This window comes from Bos mutus, chromosome 22 (genome assembly GCF_027580195.1).
Source record: "Bos mutus isolate GX-2022 chromosome 22, NWIPB_WYAK_1.1, whole genome shotgun sequence".
Taxonomy (NCBI): domain Eukaryota; kingdom Metazoa; phylum Chordata; class Mammalia; order Artiodactyla; family Bovidae; genus Bos; species Bos mutus.
The window spans coordinates 21,423,835-21,441,475 of NC_091638.1; the positions used below are offsets into that span (position 1 = coordinate 21,423,835).

General features: G+C 45.4%; 1 protein-coding gene across 2 annotated transcripts in view; it reads right to left on the reverse strand.

The window, feature by feature from the left end:
- Positions 1 to 10,187, reverse strand: part of EDEM1 (ER degradation enhancing alpha-mannosidase like protein 1) — a 28,513-nt gene extending 18,326 nt beyond the window's left edge. The window contains exons 1-3 of one of the 2 annotated variants that reach the window (XM_070360339.1): positions 9,558 to 10,183; positions 3,510 to 3,582; positions 69 to 172 (exon numbers count right to left, since the gene is read on the reverse strand). In XM_070360339.1, coding sequence (XP_070216440.1) covers positions 69 to 172; positions 3,510 to 3,582; positions 9,558 to 10,069 — 689 coding nt within the window. In that variant the 5' untranslated portion in view covers positions 10,070 to 10,183. Of the gene's footprint in view, positions 1 to 68; positions 173 to 3,509; positions 3,583 to 9,557 lie in introns of both variants that reach the window. The other variant, XM_070360340.1, reaches the window with a different exon arrangement.
- Positions 10,188 to 17,641: the final 7,454 nt, after the last annotated feature.

A 17,641-nucleotide genomic window follows, 5' to 3' on the forward strand; every position in this document is an offset into this window, starting at 1 on the left:
CAGGGATATTCCCCTCACTCACACACACACACAAGAGCGGCTTTCAGTCTGTTTGACAATCCTTTTACCTTATGGTGGCCTCGAAGACCTGGACGGTGGAATCTCTGTCAAAGGAAACTGTGTTGATCACTAACTTGACTGCTTTCTGGAACTCGGATGAATTTCCCATTATCTTTAAAAAGAGGAACACAAGCCATTATGACGGCATGAAATGACACCGAGGTTACATGATCACAGGAGCTGGGCCACATCATCTGAATGTCTGTAAGTGCTGTGGTTTTGCCACTCATGGCAGCAGAAACACAAAAGCCCAGTTATCTCTTAGAATACATTCTGGGACAGATGGCAAGCCCATTTCCACCAAACTCAAGAACCGTATCTCCAGATGGCAAAACTTTGACAATAACTCCTCATAAAATCATTAGCAGCCTTCATCACCCCTCCCCAGGCCCCCTCAGCTTCACTCTGATTATTTAGCAAGGCAGGCATTACAGTTCCTGAAGTTCCTGAAATGAGTAAAAACCAATCCCAAAATAAAAGAAACAAAAAAACAGGCTATTCCCTCTGTTCCTCAAATAATTCAACAGCTTGGGTACTTGGTTTCCAGGAGACTAAAACATCTGGGAAACTGACTCTTTGCTTGTTACCCAGATGTCTGAACACGTTGAGAAATAGTGGTATTATCTTTGGGAGGACAGCATAAGGCCAATGCCATTCAAAACCAACACAACACGCAAGTAACCAGCCCTACATCCTTTGCAAAAAATATTCTAGAATTATGATTCCTATTTTTGGGTGTGTGGATATGGTATCATTCCAAGCATCTCTCTCTTATGTGAAGTGCAAATTGAGCATAAAATTTGATAAATTAACCAGAACTGAAATGTTTTCATGCTGTTCAAAATTTTATGACCATCCTGGGACTATAATGACAACATAAGGACACATCCAGAAAAAAAGAATGAAAAAACAAATGATGTCATTCAGATACTACTTTTTCAAGTGTTTCTTATCTCCTAGTATTTATTGATCTAGTGCATCTTTTTTTTTCTCCCCCTCACTGTTATTTTGCTGTTCCATGCAGAGAAAGTACAGTTTCTTTTCTGGCTTTTAATTTGGTTTTTTAACAAGATCATGCAATCCTGCTGCAAGTTGCATCAAGTAGTCAAGGGACTGCTATTGTCTGAGTGTTTCCCAAATACACCTGTTACGGTTTGTTTAAAATGTCAGCAAAAGCAAAGGGAAACCTCAACAGAAGTAACATCTGAAAAAGAAGGTTGCAGTGTACATCAAAGACCGGATATTTCTACCGTGAAAACCACAGCAATGGGTCTGTTTCCCTACTGATGTTCACCAGCAGCCGAATCTGTTAGCAGCTGCAGATGCTGATATGAGCTCAGAGCACGTGCAAGACAGAGGAGGAAGGTTTCAGTGACATATTGTAATTTACCATTTTATAAGCTACAGAACAGAGTAATGATGCTCTGAAATCGCTCACTTAGGCTTAAGAAAAGCTGGGTTGGACAGAAGCATTACACAGGCTTCTTTACTGCAGAACTTCTCACAGCCTTGAAAAGGCTGGTGTCCACAGTGGCTTTCCAAGAGTGGGCAGACTGGGAGGATTTCTCAAGTTCATTTGGGAACAGAATTGTCCTTTGCAGGAGCACACCCTTGGAATCTGTGTTGGGAAATGTCAGATTCGTCAAAATTCATTTTCTTAACACCTATTTGTACTCCCACCATGATCGGACACCATGAGGCGTGGACAGAGTGCAGTGATGAACAGAGGCAAGGTCTCTGTACTTCACAAGCACGGCAGAGAGATAAAAAGATACAATGGGGGACTTCCCTGGTGGTCCAGTGATTAAGAATCTGCCTTGCAATGCAGGGGATGCAAGTTCAATCCCTGGTCAGGGAACTAAGATCCCACATGTCACAGAGCAACTAAACTCACACCACAACTAAAGATCCTACATGACAAAACAAAGGTGCCACCTGCTGCAACTAAGACCCGACGAAGCCAAATAAATAAAGATATTTACAAAAAGATACAATGGGACCAAAAGAGAGGGCTCAGGGAGAAGAGGTGGCCTTTCAGAAGCTAGATATATATATGTGTCTTGGGATTTTTTTTTTTTAAAGCAATACTTGTAGGCTGAGTCAGCCTCTGGTATCTTCAACGAGTTAACTCTAATTAGGGTGAACATACTAGTCTGGGCGGCTTCCCTGGTGGGTTTAGCAGTAAAGAATCTGCTTGCCAAAGCAGGAGACGCCAGGTTTGATCCCTGGGTTGGGAAGATCCCCTGGAGAAGGAAATGGCAGCCCATTCCAGTATTCTTGCCTGGAGAACCCCAAGGACAGAGGAGCCTGGCGGGCTACAGTCCATAGGGTCACAAAGAGCTGGACAGAACTGAGCAGCTAAACAACAACACTAGCCTGGGCCCATTTTGATGAGTGACGGCAGATGCTGACAGGCAGCAGCCATCACTTGAGAAGGAGAAATTAAACTGAGAAGGGAAACTAAACTGCTGTGCAACTACAGCCTGGCAGCACGCAAGCCTGGACTTCCTGCAGACTGTGAGCCCAGGGGAACACACAAAGACCGCCCAAGCTCTCCCTGAGCTCTCGGAATTCTACTGCTGGCCAAGATCTAGGACAGCTGTCATGCAAACTTAGCTAGAATTACCCACTTCTAACTCCTGACAGTTTTAAACTCTTTTAAGGACAGTTAAAATGCAGGATTGGGAATCGGCTAGAGTAAACATTTTCTAATGGTAAAAGTGTGCTGAGACAATGAAGAAGAGCCAAGCGGTAGTAAAATCAGGTTTATAAGGAAATTTTTTAATATTCCGCTGGAATTACAGGGCCTCGCCATGATGCAGAGCATGTGCACAGGGCAGCCTGGTAATAAGAACTGTGCATGGGGCCGGCCCGTTTTCCATGTGTGAATGTGTCCCGAGGTCTCCAGCTGAGGGAACCGATAAGGCCTGAGGAGGTAAAGGCAGTCTCCAAGTTGGCAGCCCAAGTCTGGAGTGGGCAGTGTCCACACGAAACTCAGAAAGCAAAGATCACAAGAGTGTTCACACAGAGGGTCTCTTGCAGAGGCTGGGAGCAGGGCTTGGACCTGCTCTCAGGGAGTCAGGAGCTGTGGGACCTTTCAGGGGATCTTCTCCCCTGGAGATCTTGACTTTCACTTCAGAAATCTTAACTCCAGGAACTGTAAACTGGTTCCTTTAAGGAATAAAATAGTGGGAAACTGGGACAAAAATAGGTTTCCCCAAAATACTCACACTGCCTTCTCCACATTTTTAGGGGGATCACATTTCCCCTCATTTGACCTTCAGTGTTTTTCTTGCTCTCCATATTAAGCTCATTAAAATAAACAACGGCTATGAATACATTCTGAGGATCACATTTCCTGGAATTCTCATCCCTGGGGGGAAGCAACGGTATTAACTCCAAAATATCTTAATTAACTTCAAAAAAAAATAATAAGGCCGAACACTTACTGCAAGGGTATCCAACGCATCAACCAGAGTAAGGGAATAATTCCCTAGCACATCATTGATGTTCAGATTTGAGCTGAAAAAGAAATGAAACGAAAATTACACAAAGGTACTTTAAAAGAGGGAGAAAAAAAGACAATAAAACTAAACACTCATCAGAAACTAAAATTGCTGGAAGCCTTTATTTATTCAGGGACTCCTGTGGATGGATCAGTTGGGCAACGGTCCTTCTGCCACACGAGGACCACACAAGCCTCTACAGTGTCACAGGAGAACAGAGATGCACACATTTATACTACGGTATAAAAAAAGAGCATGAAACAGGAAGCAAGGAGATGGAAAACAAGAGTCGTTGCTCTCTCTGAGATCCAGTTTTATCGCCATAGATGATCTCTCTGTCTAGCTTCAAAAAGTTCTGATTTCGAAATCGTTAGGAATGAAAAAGGAGAGGCCCTGTCACATGACCTGTAACTAAAACTTGAATACAGAAATCAGACACTGCGGCAGATTACACACACAAAGCAGCAAATAAATACCTCAACTACGGTCCCCATCTCACTCATCTGTCCTTTGGGCGGGGGGAATAAATTAACTGCTTTCTACATTGCTTCACTCACATCTCACCCAAAGAATCCCCCCCACCCCCACCCCACCCCCGCAGCTCCATCAATCTTGAGGAGTTTTAAGAGGATGGAATTTTAACAGAAACAAAGGCAGAGCTGTGTTAATGCTTCTGCCACACACCTCCTGCCCCACAATCAACACCCATCGCCCATTCTGAAATCATCTTCAAATGCCAACTTCAAGACCGCAGCGAGGTTAACTGACAAGTTCTTTGTAACGCTAAAAAAACCACCAAGACGACAATAATATATCTGGGAAAGGTGGGGATGGAGAAAGACTGAAAGTCATCAAGTCGGTTTGACAAATTCTAGGGGGCTCAGTTATTCCCATCCCATTCCTGCAGACCCAGGAAGTACTAATAACTGCAGAAGCTTGAAAAGATTTGAAACTGAGGAGAGAAATGAAAAAAGATGTACCTAAGGAGGGAAACAGGATGACTGTTTAAAGGTTATGAGTATGAAAGACCACAGTAAAAAGCCCTAGTTTTATTTTCAGCAACTGATGCACCGGTATTATGACATCTTCCATCCAATCCCCAGACCACGTTACCTACTCCTTGGGTGTCTCTAAAGGGTCCTGTCCCACACTCCTGGGGACAGCAAGCATCTCTGTGTTCCTGATGCGGTCTCTGCTCTCTCAGAGGCCTCCTATGTGCCTTAGCTGGGGCGAAGCAGGCCCCACGTGGCGCAGGCACAAACAGCTCCAACACTTCACATCTTCTCTTACCTGAACCTTAGTTTTATGTTGCTTATGCCACTTAGTCTAGGGCAAAGAATGTATAGCAAAACTTTACCTACATTTTGTGCATCAGGCTATCTAGAAGGGGCTATCTAGGAACCAGGGCGAACCCATATCTCACAGCCATGAAGCAAGCACACTGCACGGCTGAAAAACTGCACCTGCTACAGCTAGATTCTTTCTAAACACACGTACACAATTGAACGGAGAAGGCGATGGCACCCCACTCCAGTACTCTTGCCTGGAAAATCCCATGGACAGAGGAGCCTGGTAGGCTGCAGTCCATGGGGTCTCGAAGAGTCGGACACGACTGAGCGACTTCACTTTCACTTTTCGCTTTCATGCGTTGGAGAAGGAAATGGCAACCCACTCCAGTGTTCTTGCCTGGAGAATCCCAGGGATGGGGGAGCCTGGTGGGCTGCCGTCTGTGGGGTCGCACAGAGTCGGACACAACTGAAGCGACTTAGTAGTAGTAGTAGCAGTACACAATTGTAAAAGGTCCTCTTAAGACAAGAGCTGCGGGTTCAAATCTGCACTTCAAGGGTGGTGCCAGCCAGAAAGGGTATGCTGCTGCTGCTGCTGCTGCTAAATCGCTTCAGTCGTGTCCGACTCTGTGGGACCCCATAGACAGCAGCCCACCAGGCTCCCCCGTCCCTGGGATTCTCCAGGCAAGAACACTGGAGTGGGTTGCCATTTCCTTCTCCAATGCATGAAAGTGAAAAGTGAAAGTGAAGTCGCTCAGTCGTGTCCGACTCTTAGCGACCCCATGGACTGCAGCCTACCAGGCTCCTCCATCCATGGGATTTTCCAGGCAAGAGTACTGGAGTGGGGTGCCATTGCCTTCTCCGCAGAAAGGGTATAGGAAGTGTCAAAAGCTGGAGGAGAAGAGCAAAGGAGACAGAGAGATCCTCAATTCAACCAACTCCAGATCATTCTCCTGGACTTAAATATTTACCTCCCTTGCTCTGCTGTTCAGAAACAAAGAGCTGGCTCCAACCACCCATCTCAGCAGAAAACAGGGCCCCTCATCACTTAGCCTCCAGGCTAGATGTTGGGTAAACCGCGTGTGACCACCTTTCCGAGCAATACCCTCTTCTATGGCATCTGTCACCCTCTCCACCTGCCCCAGCCCCTGGAAGGAGTGACTGGTCTGGAGCCCTGTACTCCGTCCCATGTTTTACTGTGCTTTTCCTTTTAGGACATAGCTAAAAGGGACTCAGGTTTAAAATACTTCTCAATAGAACACCTTCGCAGTCACTGACAAAGAACCAGTACAAGAGCTATCACAGGAAAAACTGTATTAGTGATTAACTGGTACTTCCTTCTCTCCATTCAGTCAGACAAATCCATTCAAAAGATCTAAGGCATTCATTAAAACACCTTAAAATTATTTTCTACCAAATCAGGGCTTCCATGGTGGCTCAGCTGGTAAAGAATCCGCCTGCAATGCGGGAGACCTGGGTTCGATCCCTGGGTTGGGAAGATCCCCTGGAGAAGGGAACGGTTACCCACTCCAGTATTCTGGCCTGGAGAATTCCATGGGCTGTATAGCCTATGGGTTCGCAGAGAGTCAGACATGATTGAGCAACTTTCACTTTCACTTTCTTTTCACCAGATCACTGATACACTCTTTTCAAATGTGCCAAGAGAGAAAAAAAGAAAAATGGAGAGGAGAAGGAAAGAAAAAATAAACATCACAAAAGCCTCTTGGCCTAATACCACCAAACTATCGTGATTCCATTCAGGCCAGCCCACCCTGCGGTTGAGACTCTGGACCTGTTCTGTAGAGATCTTCTTGATCACCATTCAGCCTGGCCAGGAACTCAAACTTCTGGTACAGGAATGGGTACTCAAGAATCGGTAACAATCTGGGCTCAGAAGTGCTTGTCTTTCCACATAAGCGGCTGCCAAACCACGACGGCACCCCACTTAATTCATCATGTATGGCTATTCATGACCCTCATCCCACTCTGAATTTTTAAGGTTCTTCTCAACCCAGAACAGAGAAGGTGGAGAGAACTTTGGCCTTTTATAGAAAATGTCTGGTGATGCAGCTAACAATGCTCACATAGTGTGTTCAAAATTAAAGGTATGTGTTAAAAAAAAAAAAAATCCCCACATATACTTAACCTGTTCAGAAATCTACCTGGTGCTGGGTAGGCACAGAGGTAATATAACAAACAGTCCCTGTGTACCAGGGATTTGAGACAAGACACAGGGAAAGGAAGGTGAACTCACAACAGTACTCAACTGTCATGCAATATTAAAACATGGAACAGCAGCTTCAAGGAAAGGACCCAAAAGGAGAACTGAGTAGATCAACGACAGTCATCTTCAAACAGTTCAATGACGTCATGGAAAAAAAGACTTGAGCCTGATTCTGAACAGGCCAGGATTTCAGGAAGGAAGAGGAATGTGGAGGAGCCATCCTAAACGAGAGGTGCCTAGGAACCAGTCCATGTGGGAGCCAGTATAGGTTTGGTTTGATTTGCTTTCTTGTTTGAATTGCAATAGCGTTGGGCAGAAAGCAAAGAAGGGTCACATACCCAAGGTCTGAAATAACACTGTTGGTTCATGAGACTGCAAATTTTTAATATCCAGATCTACTTGAAGGAACCTGAATTTGGAGCCTCCAACCCAAACTGGGGATGTGAGAGGAACTGAGTTTGCATAGTGATCTGTAGCTGGACAGAAACAGTTGCTATTTTTAAACAGTGTTCCGGTTTAATTTATTTCATGTCAATACTCCTCACCCTATCTCCAGTCAAACAAGACAGGCAAGTTAAGCCTTAAGTAAATGCGACTAAAAAGAAAAGAGACGTATGTTTAGTACTCGCATTTCGTTTCTGTACTTTTTACATATTATTCAAATAGTTATTTTATTTTTTACATGAATCATGAGAATTCACTTGACAACAATTATAATAATACATCTGCTTAAAATAAATATCTGTAATATATTTATTACAGGCTATTTATTTCAGAGATGTAAATGTGGCCTACTGTTTCCTCAAATATACTAAAGTCTAAGAGTAGCTATGTTAAAGGAAAAGGAGGAAGAAAAATTAACTTTTCACTTTAGAAGTGGCCAGGGTCTACTCAAGGCCGCCATAATCGCAGAGCTCTTTCATCTCCTCAAAGACACCAAGGCTGACTAACCAAAAGGTTTATTAATAACCTATGGGCACAACTCTTCTTATACGGTATCCCTTCGATATTTCTAACTCCGTCTTTCCAACAGCAACAAATCTATCTGTCTCAAAGCAACCTGACCCCAACTTATCCAGACTGTCACTGAACAGTCAAACCAAACCACTCTTCAGCATATGTCATCAGGAAGCAAAGAAAGTCAGTTAAGCAAAACAACTTAATTTCCTCCAATGTGGAAAAGCCCAGTAATATTTTCTAAATTTTTTAATTAAAAATTTTCTCCCAAAAAAATTGAGATAGAAAATACACTTCTGTGTATAAAGCCTGATACAGTGCAAAAATGAAAAAATAACTCATCAGTTTCCTACAATTCTAGAAAGGCCCAGTCCTTTTAAGTTAAGCTGGGATGTGCCCATGGCTTCACGAAAAATCATTCTCTCCAAATGCAATTTAAAACAAGAATTTGTAGATAATCAAACCATTTTTAAAACTCTTCAATCCCCTTTGGTGTATGAGTTCCTTTTTAGGACCTAAGGACTGAACTTGGCTGCTTCTCTTCAGGTGAAGGAAATCACAAGCCTCAAATGTCCAAAGAGACCAGCAGGCCAACTCCTCCAGTCCCACCCGAGGGGAGCGACCCACAGAAAGACAGTCACCTATCCAGTCTAACAGGGTGAGTGTCTGTCAAGGCACACTGGTTCCCGCCAGCTAGGAGGTCCTCAGCTGGGAGTGCTGCCCTCTTGGACTCTGAGGTCAACAGCGGTGACCCTTGAGCTCAGCCTCTGCAAACACGGTTGACAGAATGGGAGGACTGGCAGATCTTTCCTCACAGCTCTGCCACCAGAGTGAGGGAGATTATGGGATAGACCCTACAGGGCAAGGAAGGTCACTCTGAGTATCAGGACCCTAAATCTGGACCACTCAATCTCTCTCTCCCGCTCCCACCTAACCATCCTCAGCCTAAGGAGCAGTCCCTGTAATAAAGGAGAAAGACTGTAGCCCTGTTCTGCCTACAACTCACTGTAGGGCTTTAAAAGTCCCTTCTCAGGATCAACTTCTGAATTTTTATATTTTTATACAGTTAAGTGGAAGTTGGCTAGAAGTGGGGAGATAAGAGCTTGTCTTGAAGCTGCATTTCAGTTTGATATGATGTTCACCTGGAGAAAGGGTTGGAGATGGATGTCTAAGCGTCCCCGTCCACCCCCGGCCCGCAGCCCAAGCCAGTCCTCGGTAGTGCCACTGTCCCTTCAGATCTCTGGGCCTCAGTTTCCCCATCTGTAAAAGGGCTCAGGTGTCCAGTAACTTAGAAATTCCAGGAGAATCAAGACAGAAGACAGCCACCGGCCCATCCACGCACCCCTCTGGCCCAGGGCGACCTCAAAGCGGGTGAGCCGAGGCGCCGGGCGCTGCCCCCGGGACACTAAACACCCAGGCAGCGCCGGGGGAACCCGGAGGACCCAAGGCTGCACGCGCTCGGAGGATAGAAGGAAGCGCGTGCGGCGCGCGCTCCGGGGCGCCGGGCCGGCGCAGGCTACTCACGGGTCCCCGCGGTCGGGTCCTCGGCCGCGGCAGTGGATGGGGTTGAGCTCGTCCTGAGGAAAGGCGTGCGCCATGTAATTGTCGTAGCCGAACACGAACATGCCCCGCGCCAGGTCGCGCATCTGGGCGCGCAGCTGGGGTGGGAAGGCGCTGCTGTAGCGCTTCTCATACTCGTCCCGGCCGCGGCCCCGGCCGCCCAGCACGTAGCCCCAGTGGGCCGGGCCGCACACGCCCTGCCCGGGCCGCCGCGGAGCCCGCCGCCGCTTCCCCTCTGCCGCCCCGGGGGCCGGAGGCTGCAGCCACGACGGCCCCGACAGCCCCCCGGGCCGGTCCGCTGGCCCGGAGGCGGGAGATGCGGAGCCGTCGGGACCCCTCAGGCGCTGGAAGCCGAAGCTGAGCGGGAAGCGCTGGTAGAAGCCCATGCTGGGCCCCAGCCCGAAGACGAGCCACAGCACTCCGTGGAGGCCAAGCCGAAGGAGTACCAGCCCCAGGACGAGCGCTCGCCATTGCATGGTCGCGAGGGCGCCGCGGGCATTATTTTGAAACGCGGGGGGCCTTCCCCGCCGACCACCGAACCCCACGTCCGCCCCGTAGCTCCGCTCACTTCCCCTTTAAGGAACTCCCTCGTGACGCACCAGGAACTGGCCCATTGTCCCCCCCACCCCTAGCACCTCGAGCCCGGCCAGCCAGTCCTCGCATTCGCCCGCCCAGTCGCCCGGATTGGCCCGGCCCCGACCCGGCCTCGCAGGGAGCGGCCCGGGACTCCCCACCGCGCCATAGGCCACCCGGACGTCCTCAGAACCGCGAGGCCCCGCCCCTCCCTTCCGCCCCGCCCCCGGCCCGGCGTCCGGCCCCGCCCCCTGGGCAGTAGGAGTCGGACCGGGTGGCGTGGCGAGTAGGGGCCGCTCCGGCTCGGGACAAGGCAACTTCCAGCCAATGGGAGCTCGGCACGGGAGCAGCCAGCTGCCAGACAAGGACGTGGCCACGGGCCCGCCCGGTTCCGTGTAGAGCCTGTTTCCCGCGGACCTGAGGCGGAAGAAAACCACTCCAGCTCTATGTTAGGAATGGTGACAGATAAAAGACGTAAGGGACGAGGAGGAAAAAGGACATTTCTGTAGGGCAGGGTTTTTCATTTGTCTGTTATATGGTGGGGGTGATGATCCTACCGTTTAGCTTAAGACTGCACAAAACGGTGTCCTGATTTCTTTTTGTTAATACATCCTATTTTGTACCTTTAACACTTTTTTAAAACACGCTAACTTGTAAGAATCTCTCACAGAGATTGTAAAACCCATATTCCCAGCTCCTATCCACCGAGGTCCAAAGGAACGTCCCGAGAATATACGTATAACAAGCGCTCTTGAGCAATTTTTAGCAACCGTCAATCTCGAAATACTGAGGTAGGTTATATTGCCTTTGTCAAGGAAAGAATCTTTTTTAAACGGATCAGGAGTTGGGGGGAGGAGTCAAGGCTGCCGCTGCCACGACCAAATTATTTTTACCGTATCTATTTGTGGCTCAGCTGGTAAAGAATCGGCCTGAAATGCGGGAGACCTAGGTTCGATCCCTGGGTTGGGAAGATCCCCTGGCGAAGGTAAAGGCTACCCACTCCAGTATTCTGGCCTGGAGAATACCATGGACCGTATAGTCCGTGGGGTCGCAAAGAGTCGGACACGACTGAACGACTTTCACTTTTCACTTTTTCATTTAACCATGTCGCTTCTTGCCCCTCCCACTGCTACCATCTCTCCTGTACAGTGTCGTCTGACCTAACCTTTGGGGTGTGGAAAAGATTCCTGGTCAAATCTTTACCCCTCTGAATCTGCTTCCCATTGGCTTCTGTGGTGGATTAGCGGTAAAAAAAAGACTGCAATGCAGGAGATACAGGTTTGATCCCTGGGTGGGGAAGATACCCTGGAGAATGAAATGGCAACCCTCTGCAGTATTCTTGCATGGAGAATCCCATGGACAGAGAAGCCTGGTGAACTACAGTCCATGCAATCACAGAGTCGGACATGACTGAACAACTAAACCACCACCACCATCTTTCCATAATTAGTAATATGGCAAATGTCGGCTCCAAAGGACTATTGCTTTCATGTGATGACAACCGTATGAGGGTTTTGTTTTCTTTTGTTTGCTGCATTGGAAATGTCTGCTAAGTTTTGCCCTCCATAAGTTTAAACCACGTGCCTGTTATACTGAGGTTCCTGAAAAGCTTGAGAAGCAAGGCCTGATGGTTAGCTCAAATCGGACTGGCCGAGGGACCAGGGGAGTGATTAAGAGGATGATGAAGCTGTCATGTGGCATACTCATCACATTCTCAGGGTCAGGGGGTTTTTAGGAACACAGAGGAGGTATAATGGGGACTAAGAAGGAACCCGAAGAAACATCTGATTATAATACAAGGTAGCTGGCACATAGTAAGGCCCTTTTTGTTGACTGAGTCTTATTCTTGTCCAAAATCCTGCCTGCCCAAGCGTTGAAAAGAATGTTAAAAAGAGTTGGAGCCTGGATCTTTTGCCTACAGATTCTTCTCTGTGAAAGGCACCTATGGACTCTGCATCTGAAAGTCCAAGTTCGGGTCTTGATCCTCAACTTTCAGGTCTGCCTCCTCCAGAACTTGCAAAGTAAATAAGAATATTAAGGACCGTGTCCTATGTTTCCTAACTTATTTTCTTGTAAATCTGGACTCATCACGGTCAACTGCAGAACACATTGGTAACAACTCCTATCTTCACATTAGATACAAGTTCTAACAAAGACCAGGACCCCCCTGGTGGCACAGACAGTAAAGAATCTGCCTGCAATGCAGGAGACCCAGGTTCGATCTCTGGGTCAGGGAAGGTTCCCTGCAGAAGCAAATGGCTACCTACTTCAGTATTCTTACCCACAGAACTCCATTCTTGCCTGGAAAATTCTGATGGGTTCATGGGGTCACAAAGAGTCGGACACAACTGAGCAACTAACAAAAACAAATCTTTTTTCACAACCAGAGAAAAACCATTTGACTGTTGAAAGATGCTTTTCATGGTCAAACTGACAACAGCTGTCAGTTGTATATGTTGAGCAAGTTTCAAAATAATTTCACATGTTCTCATTTAATCTTCACAGAAAAGCTTGTAAGCTCTGTTCCATAAGCCATAAAGGGAAGAAGTCAGGTTGGGGCGGGGGGGGCGGCTCAAGTTCTTCAAGCTAGTTGGCTCCAGGCAGAAAGAATTATTGCCCTGGTTTCTCACACTTTAGTCCCAGAAACTCACTGTAACTAGCTGGCCCTCAAAGGAGAAAAAAAAAAAAAAATTGGTGCTTCCCTACTGTCCCAAACCAACAATGCTGATACTAGTGTCCTGCACAGCCTAAGGGAGAAGACAATGGCACCCCACTCCAGTACTCTTGCCTGGAAAATCCCATGGACGGAGGAGCCTGGTGGGCTGCAGTCCTCGGGGTCTCAAAGAGTTGGACACGACTGAGCGACTTCACTTTCACTTTTCACTTTCATGCATTGGAGAAGGAAATGGCAACCCACACCAGTGTTCTTGCCTGGAGAATCCCAGGGACAGGGAAGCCTGGTGGGCTCCCGTCTATGGGGTCGCACAGAGTCAGACACGACTGAAGTGACTTAGCAGCAGCAGCACAGCCTAAGATTTAGGGGTCAGACTCACAAAGTGTTTCCTTCTCCAATTAAACTGAACAGTAACAACAAAAATCTTGTGCTAGCCCTTTAGACTAGACTCCCCTCAAGGTAAATGTAGCTAAGATTGGAACAATACCCAGCTCTAACAGGAAAACCCAATCTTAAAAATCAACTCCTTAAGTAACTGTCGTGATAGATGTTTCCATACATAATCTCACAAAACATCAGGGGACTGATTAAAGGGAACACTGAATAAAAATGGGTAACACCAGAGATAACAGCTAAGAACCCAGACTCAGAAGTCGAACTGCCAGGTCTTCAGATCTTAGCACTGCCCTCTGAGTAACCTTGGGAAGTTATTTTTCAGGACCTGTTCTCTCATCTGTAAAATGAGGGTGATGAGATAGTACTTACCACACATGGTTTTGAGAATTAAGTTTATTGTATATAGTGTACCTACAACAGTGCTGCAGACATGGTGAGCCCTATCATTGCTGCTGTTCAGTTACTAAGTCGTGTCAGAATCTTTTGTGACCCCACGGACTGTAGGCAGGCTCCTCTGTCCATGGAATTTCCCAGGCAAGAATACTGGCGTGGGTAGCTATCTCCTTCTTCAGATCTTCCCAACCTACGGATCGGACCTGCATGTCCTGAGTGCAGGCAGATTCTTTACAGGAAGCTTGAGCTCTATTATGACACATGAACTCTGGGTTAAGACCTGCATCTAGTATAAGTACTTGGAATATTAACAGCCAAGGTCGGCTGTTGGATGAATTAAATAACTAAGCCTCTATTATCAAAGCATTATTTTAGGAGGAAAAAAAATGTGTCTAAGGAAACCGAGTATAAAATAGGACAAGGGCTAAAACTCACCATAGTCTAATAACAGTTGAAAAAGCTTTGAATCAAGTCTAATTCCAGCTCTATTTAACTCAACCTGCTCCAGCTTCCACACATCAGGGTCCATTCAATCTCTGTCCGATTTTGATAGTTGAAGATGACTGCTTACATCTATTTCAGTTCCTTCAAAGATATCCTCCACTGTAAACAGACATTACAGTTTTGAGGATCAGTTTTGTAAGGCTGCCTGGGTGAATCAATGCACTAGCCGCCAAAAACTGCAAAGCCAGAAAAAAACCTCTGGCCTTTTGATGACCCTAGAGAGTAGTCTCAGAGCTTCCTATGTGAAATATCAGGACTAAAATAGTCTATTAAAAGGAAGGCTTTTTCTCCCCTAAGAATTTGTAAGTGATTTATTACCCAAAACAATAATGTGAAAAAAAAAAAGATGATGACTTTCAAAATTCTGACTACTGCTTCTTTCTGAAGCAATACATACTTGCTTTATAAAGGTGGGGGTAACGGAGAATAAACAAACAATAAAGGGTGGGGGGGGAAATACCTGTAACCCCATGATTGATTTGGTAAAGATCCAACTCCATAATTCAGTAATACTGTTTCCTTAGCTAGGTAAGAAACGCTAAATTTCACATTTGTTTTAAAACTGGACAGTAGAGAATTATCATCTGTACCTGTTGTAAGGGCATTAGTCTCAAAGTCTGTCAACACACTAGGTTGGCAAGACACAGGGGACAGAGACTATTGGAAATAAAAACTAGTACATCCCCTGAGGGGGCCAAAGTGGCAATTCCCAGAGAAAGTGTAAAGGCATTTACCCTTTGACCCAGCCATGTTTCTGTGAATTGCTGCACGCGGACATAATGATCCACTGGAGTAATGTTTATAAAAGCCAAAAGTTTATATTTGTTTTTTCAATAAGAAAACACTATACAAGATAAGAAATTGATATTAAGAGGGATGGTAGTGGAAGAGTGGTAACTCAGTCATGGGTGAATAATGGGGCTTATGAAAAAAATCAAAGTATTGGGAAAATAAATGGAACTTAGAAAAAACGTGGTGAGCTTCCTTGCCCACATGTTCTGCTAAATCAAACACATCAAGTTTCCAACAAATGATTTTCATCACCACCATTCATATGCCACATGCCCCAGCCCTTAAGTTATTGATGCATCTAGAAAAAGTAGGAATGATACAACTTTTTAACTCTTAAGAGTGAGGAGAGCTAGCAATTTCATGAAGTGGCTACTGGTAAGACGATTTCTTTTTCCTTAGGGGATTATACAAGTAGAAAAAGGAGTCATCTAATTCATGTATTGCGTAATAGTAGAAAAGATGGACTCTGTTAAAATGTAGAAACAAGATAGTACATTATGTAATACAGACTGTATAAAACTGAAGGCTGTAGATTATGTAAGAGCTGGTTGGAGACATACTATAATTAGCAATCTGTTGATGTTCTACTCCCCCAGCTCAAAAGGGAGCATAATTTTTGTTGGGGGATTTCCCCCTCCCTATTTTAAAGGAAGTATTTTCTAACTGCCCCAGGTTTCTCCAAGCTCTAGATAAATTCCAGCAGAACCCTAGCAACACAGCAGTTATAAAGTATTAAACATTCACTCTAGATATGTGCCCCCAAATTAGTAGTATATATGTGGTTTATATTTTTCCACATTGTATACCAGAATATATTTTTTTGCAGTCTGGGAGAAATGCTTGAAAATTTTTAATGGCTTTCAAAGCCCATGTGGCTACAGCATTTCCTTCAGACAAAATGTAAGTTATGATGTCATACTGTAAAATGTCTGTGATCTCTAGCCCTTAACTACATTAAAATTAAAGTTATGAAATGTAAGCATTTCTGTGGTTTTAGGAGGCACACACACCACTAACATAATCACTGGGGACACCAGGACCAGTGGGCATCTTCATCTCTTCCCTGCCTTCGGTCTCACCACCATCCAGATCTCTAGGCTGCTAGAACCAGAGCTTGTTAGTGGGAGAAATGATAGTAGACACCCTCTACTATTCATAAGGGAAAACTGCAGAGCCAAAGGGGTTCAGCAACTCACCACACAATCGTTAACAGCAAAGAAAAGAACTCATTCTCTTATTAAACACCCATCCAGCACATGGAACCAAGCTAAGGAAGCATATTAAGGTGACAATTTTTTCACACCACAATCCTTTGATGAATACAAGACCTCCAAGTCCCAGTAAAATGAGGTTAAGGTATCCCCTCCTTCCCAATTTTTGCCAAGAAATCTACATTTCCTAAATCACCGGCTACCTTGGGATTTTAAAATTACCTTACCGGAGAGAGCTCTTTAATGAAATGGAATAATGAATGACTTTGGCTGTTGTTCAGATTAAGGAACTTTCCATTGAGTCTGTCTGGGACGTCAATGACTAGTTTCCCTAATGACATTCAAGCAGCAGCCATTACAAAAGTACCTATTTTTATTAATAGCTGAATTTTAAACAGAAATTGTGTGGAAAATATTTACTAATCAACAGGATGCACCTGCCACGGGTTGCATTATTTGTAGAACTGCAAACTGAAGGGAAATCAGGCAAGCCTAGTGTTTGCTTTAACTGTCTTCCTTTTCAAGTATCTTCACTGATGTATATGTTGCTGACTGTACAACCTTTAAAGTTTGGAACAAAATTAAAATATTTCACATTCTGAACATAGTGGTTCCCCCAACGACACATTTCTAGAGAAAAGCATTCGGCCAACTGGGCTTCCCAGGGAGCCCTGGTGGTAAAGAACCCACCTGCCAATGCAGGTAGACCTAACAGATGTGGATCTTCTGGATCTGGAAGACCCCCTGGAGGAGGGCAAGACAACCCACTGCAGTATTCTTGCGTGCAGAATCCCATGGACAGAGGAGCCTGGTGGGCTACAGTCCATAGGATAGCAGAGTTGGACACAACTGAAGCGACTTAGCACACATGCACACACATTCAGCCAACTGGATGTTACAGATAGGGTTCCAGCTACAGTAAAATTAACACTCCAGTTCTCAATCCTCCATTCCCTGGAAAGGTTGAATTATAATATCAAATCAACATTTCAGTGTAACTGGATCCTACAGGAAAAGAGTACACAAGGCAATTAGTTCCTTAGTCAAAAACAATAAACACCAAAAGCAGACACAGTCCAATTCATGCAATTTACTTGACAGAATCAAAGGGACTAATTTTAGAAGTCTCAACTTTTGAAAGTAAACATAGACTTAGAACTGAGGGTAAAGTAAGCTAAATTTATATCCTCTCCCCACCCTGCTCCTAAAACATGCCTCCTTCAAAATACTACTTTAGTAGGAAGCTGCTGAGGACCAAATTGGTAGCTTGACTATATGGTTCCACCAATTCAATAAAAAACTTAAACCTGATGCCCAGTTACTTCTATCCTAGAAATGTAAAAACACACATGTCACTGACCAACACTGTATGGTTGTACAGAGTGACAGTGTGGATATGGAAGAAAAGCCAAGTTGAACTTCTCTGAAAAAATACATAAGATCATTTCCCCAATAGCTTTGATGGAATAAATGTTCACTTTCACAGTGTGAAAGATAACATACGA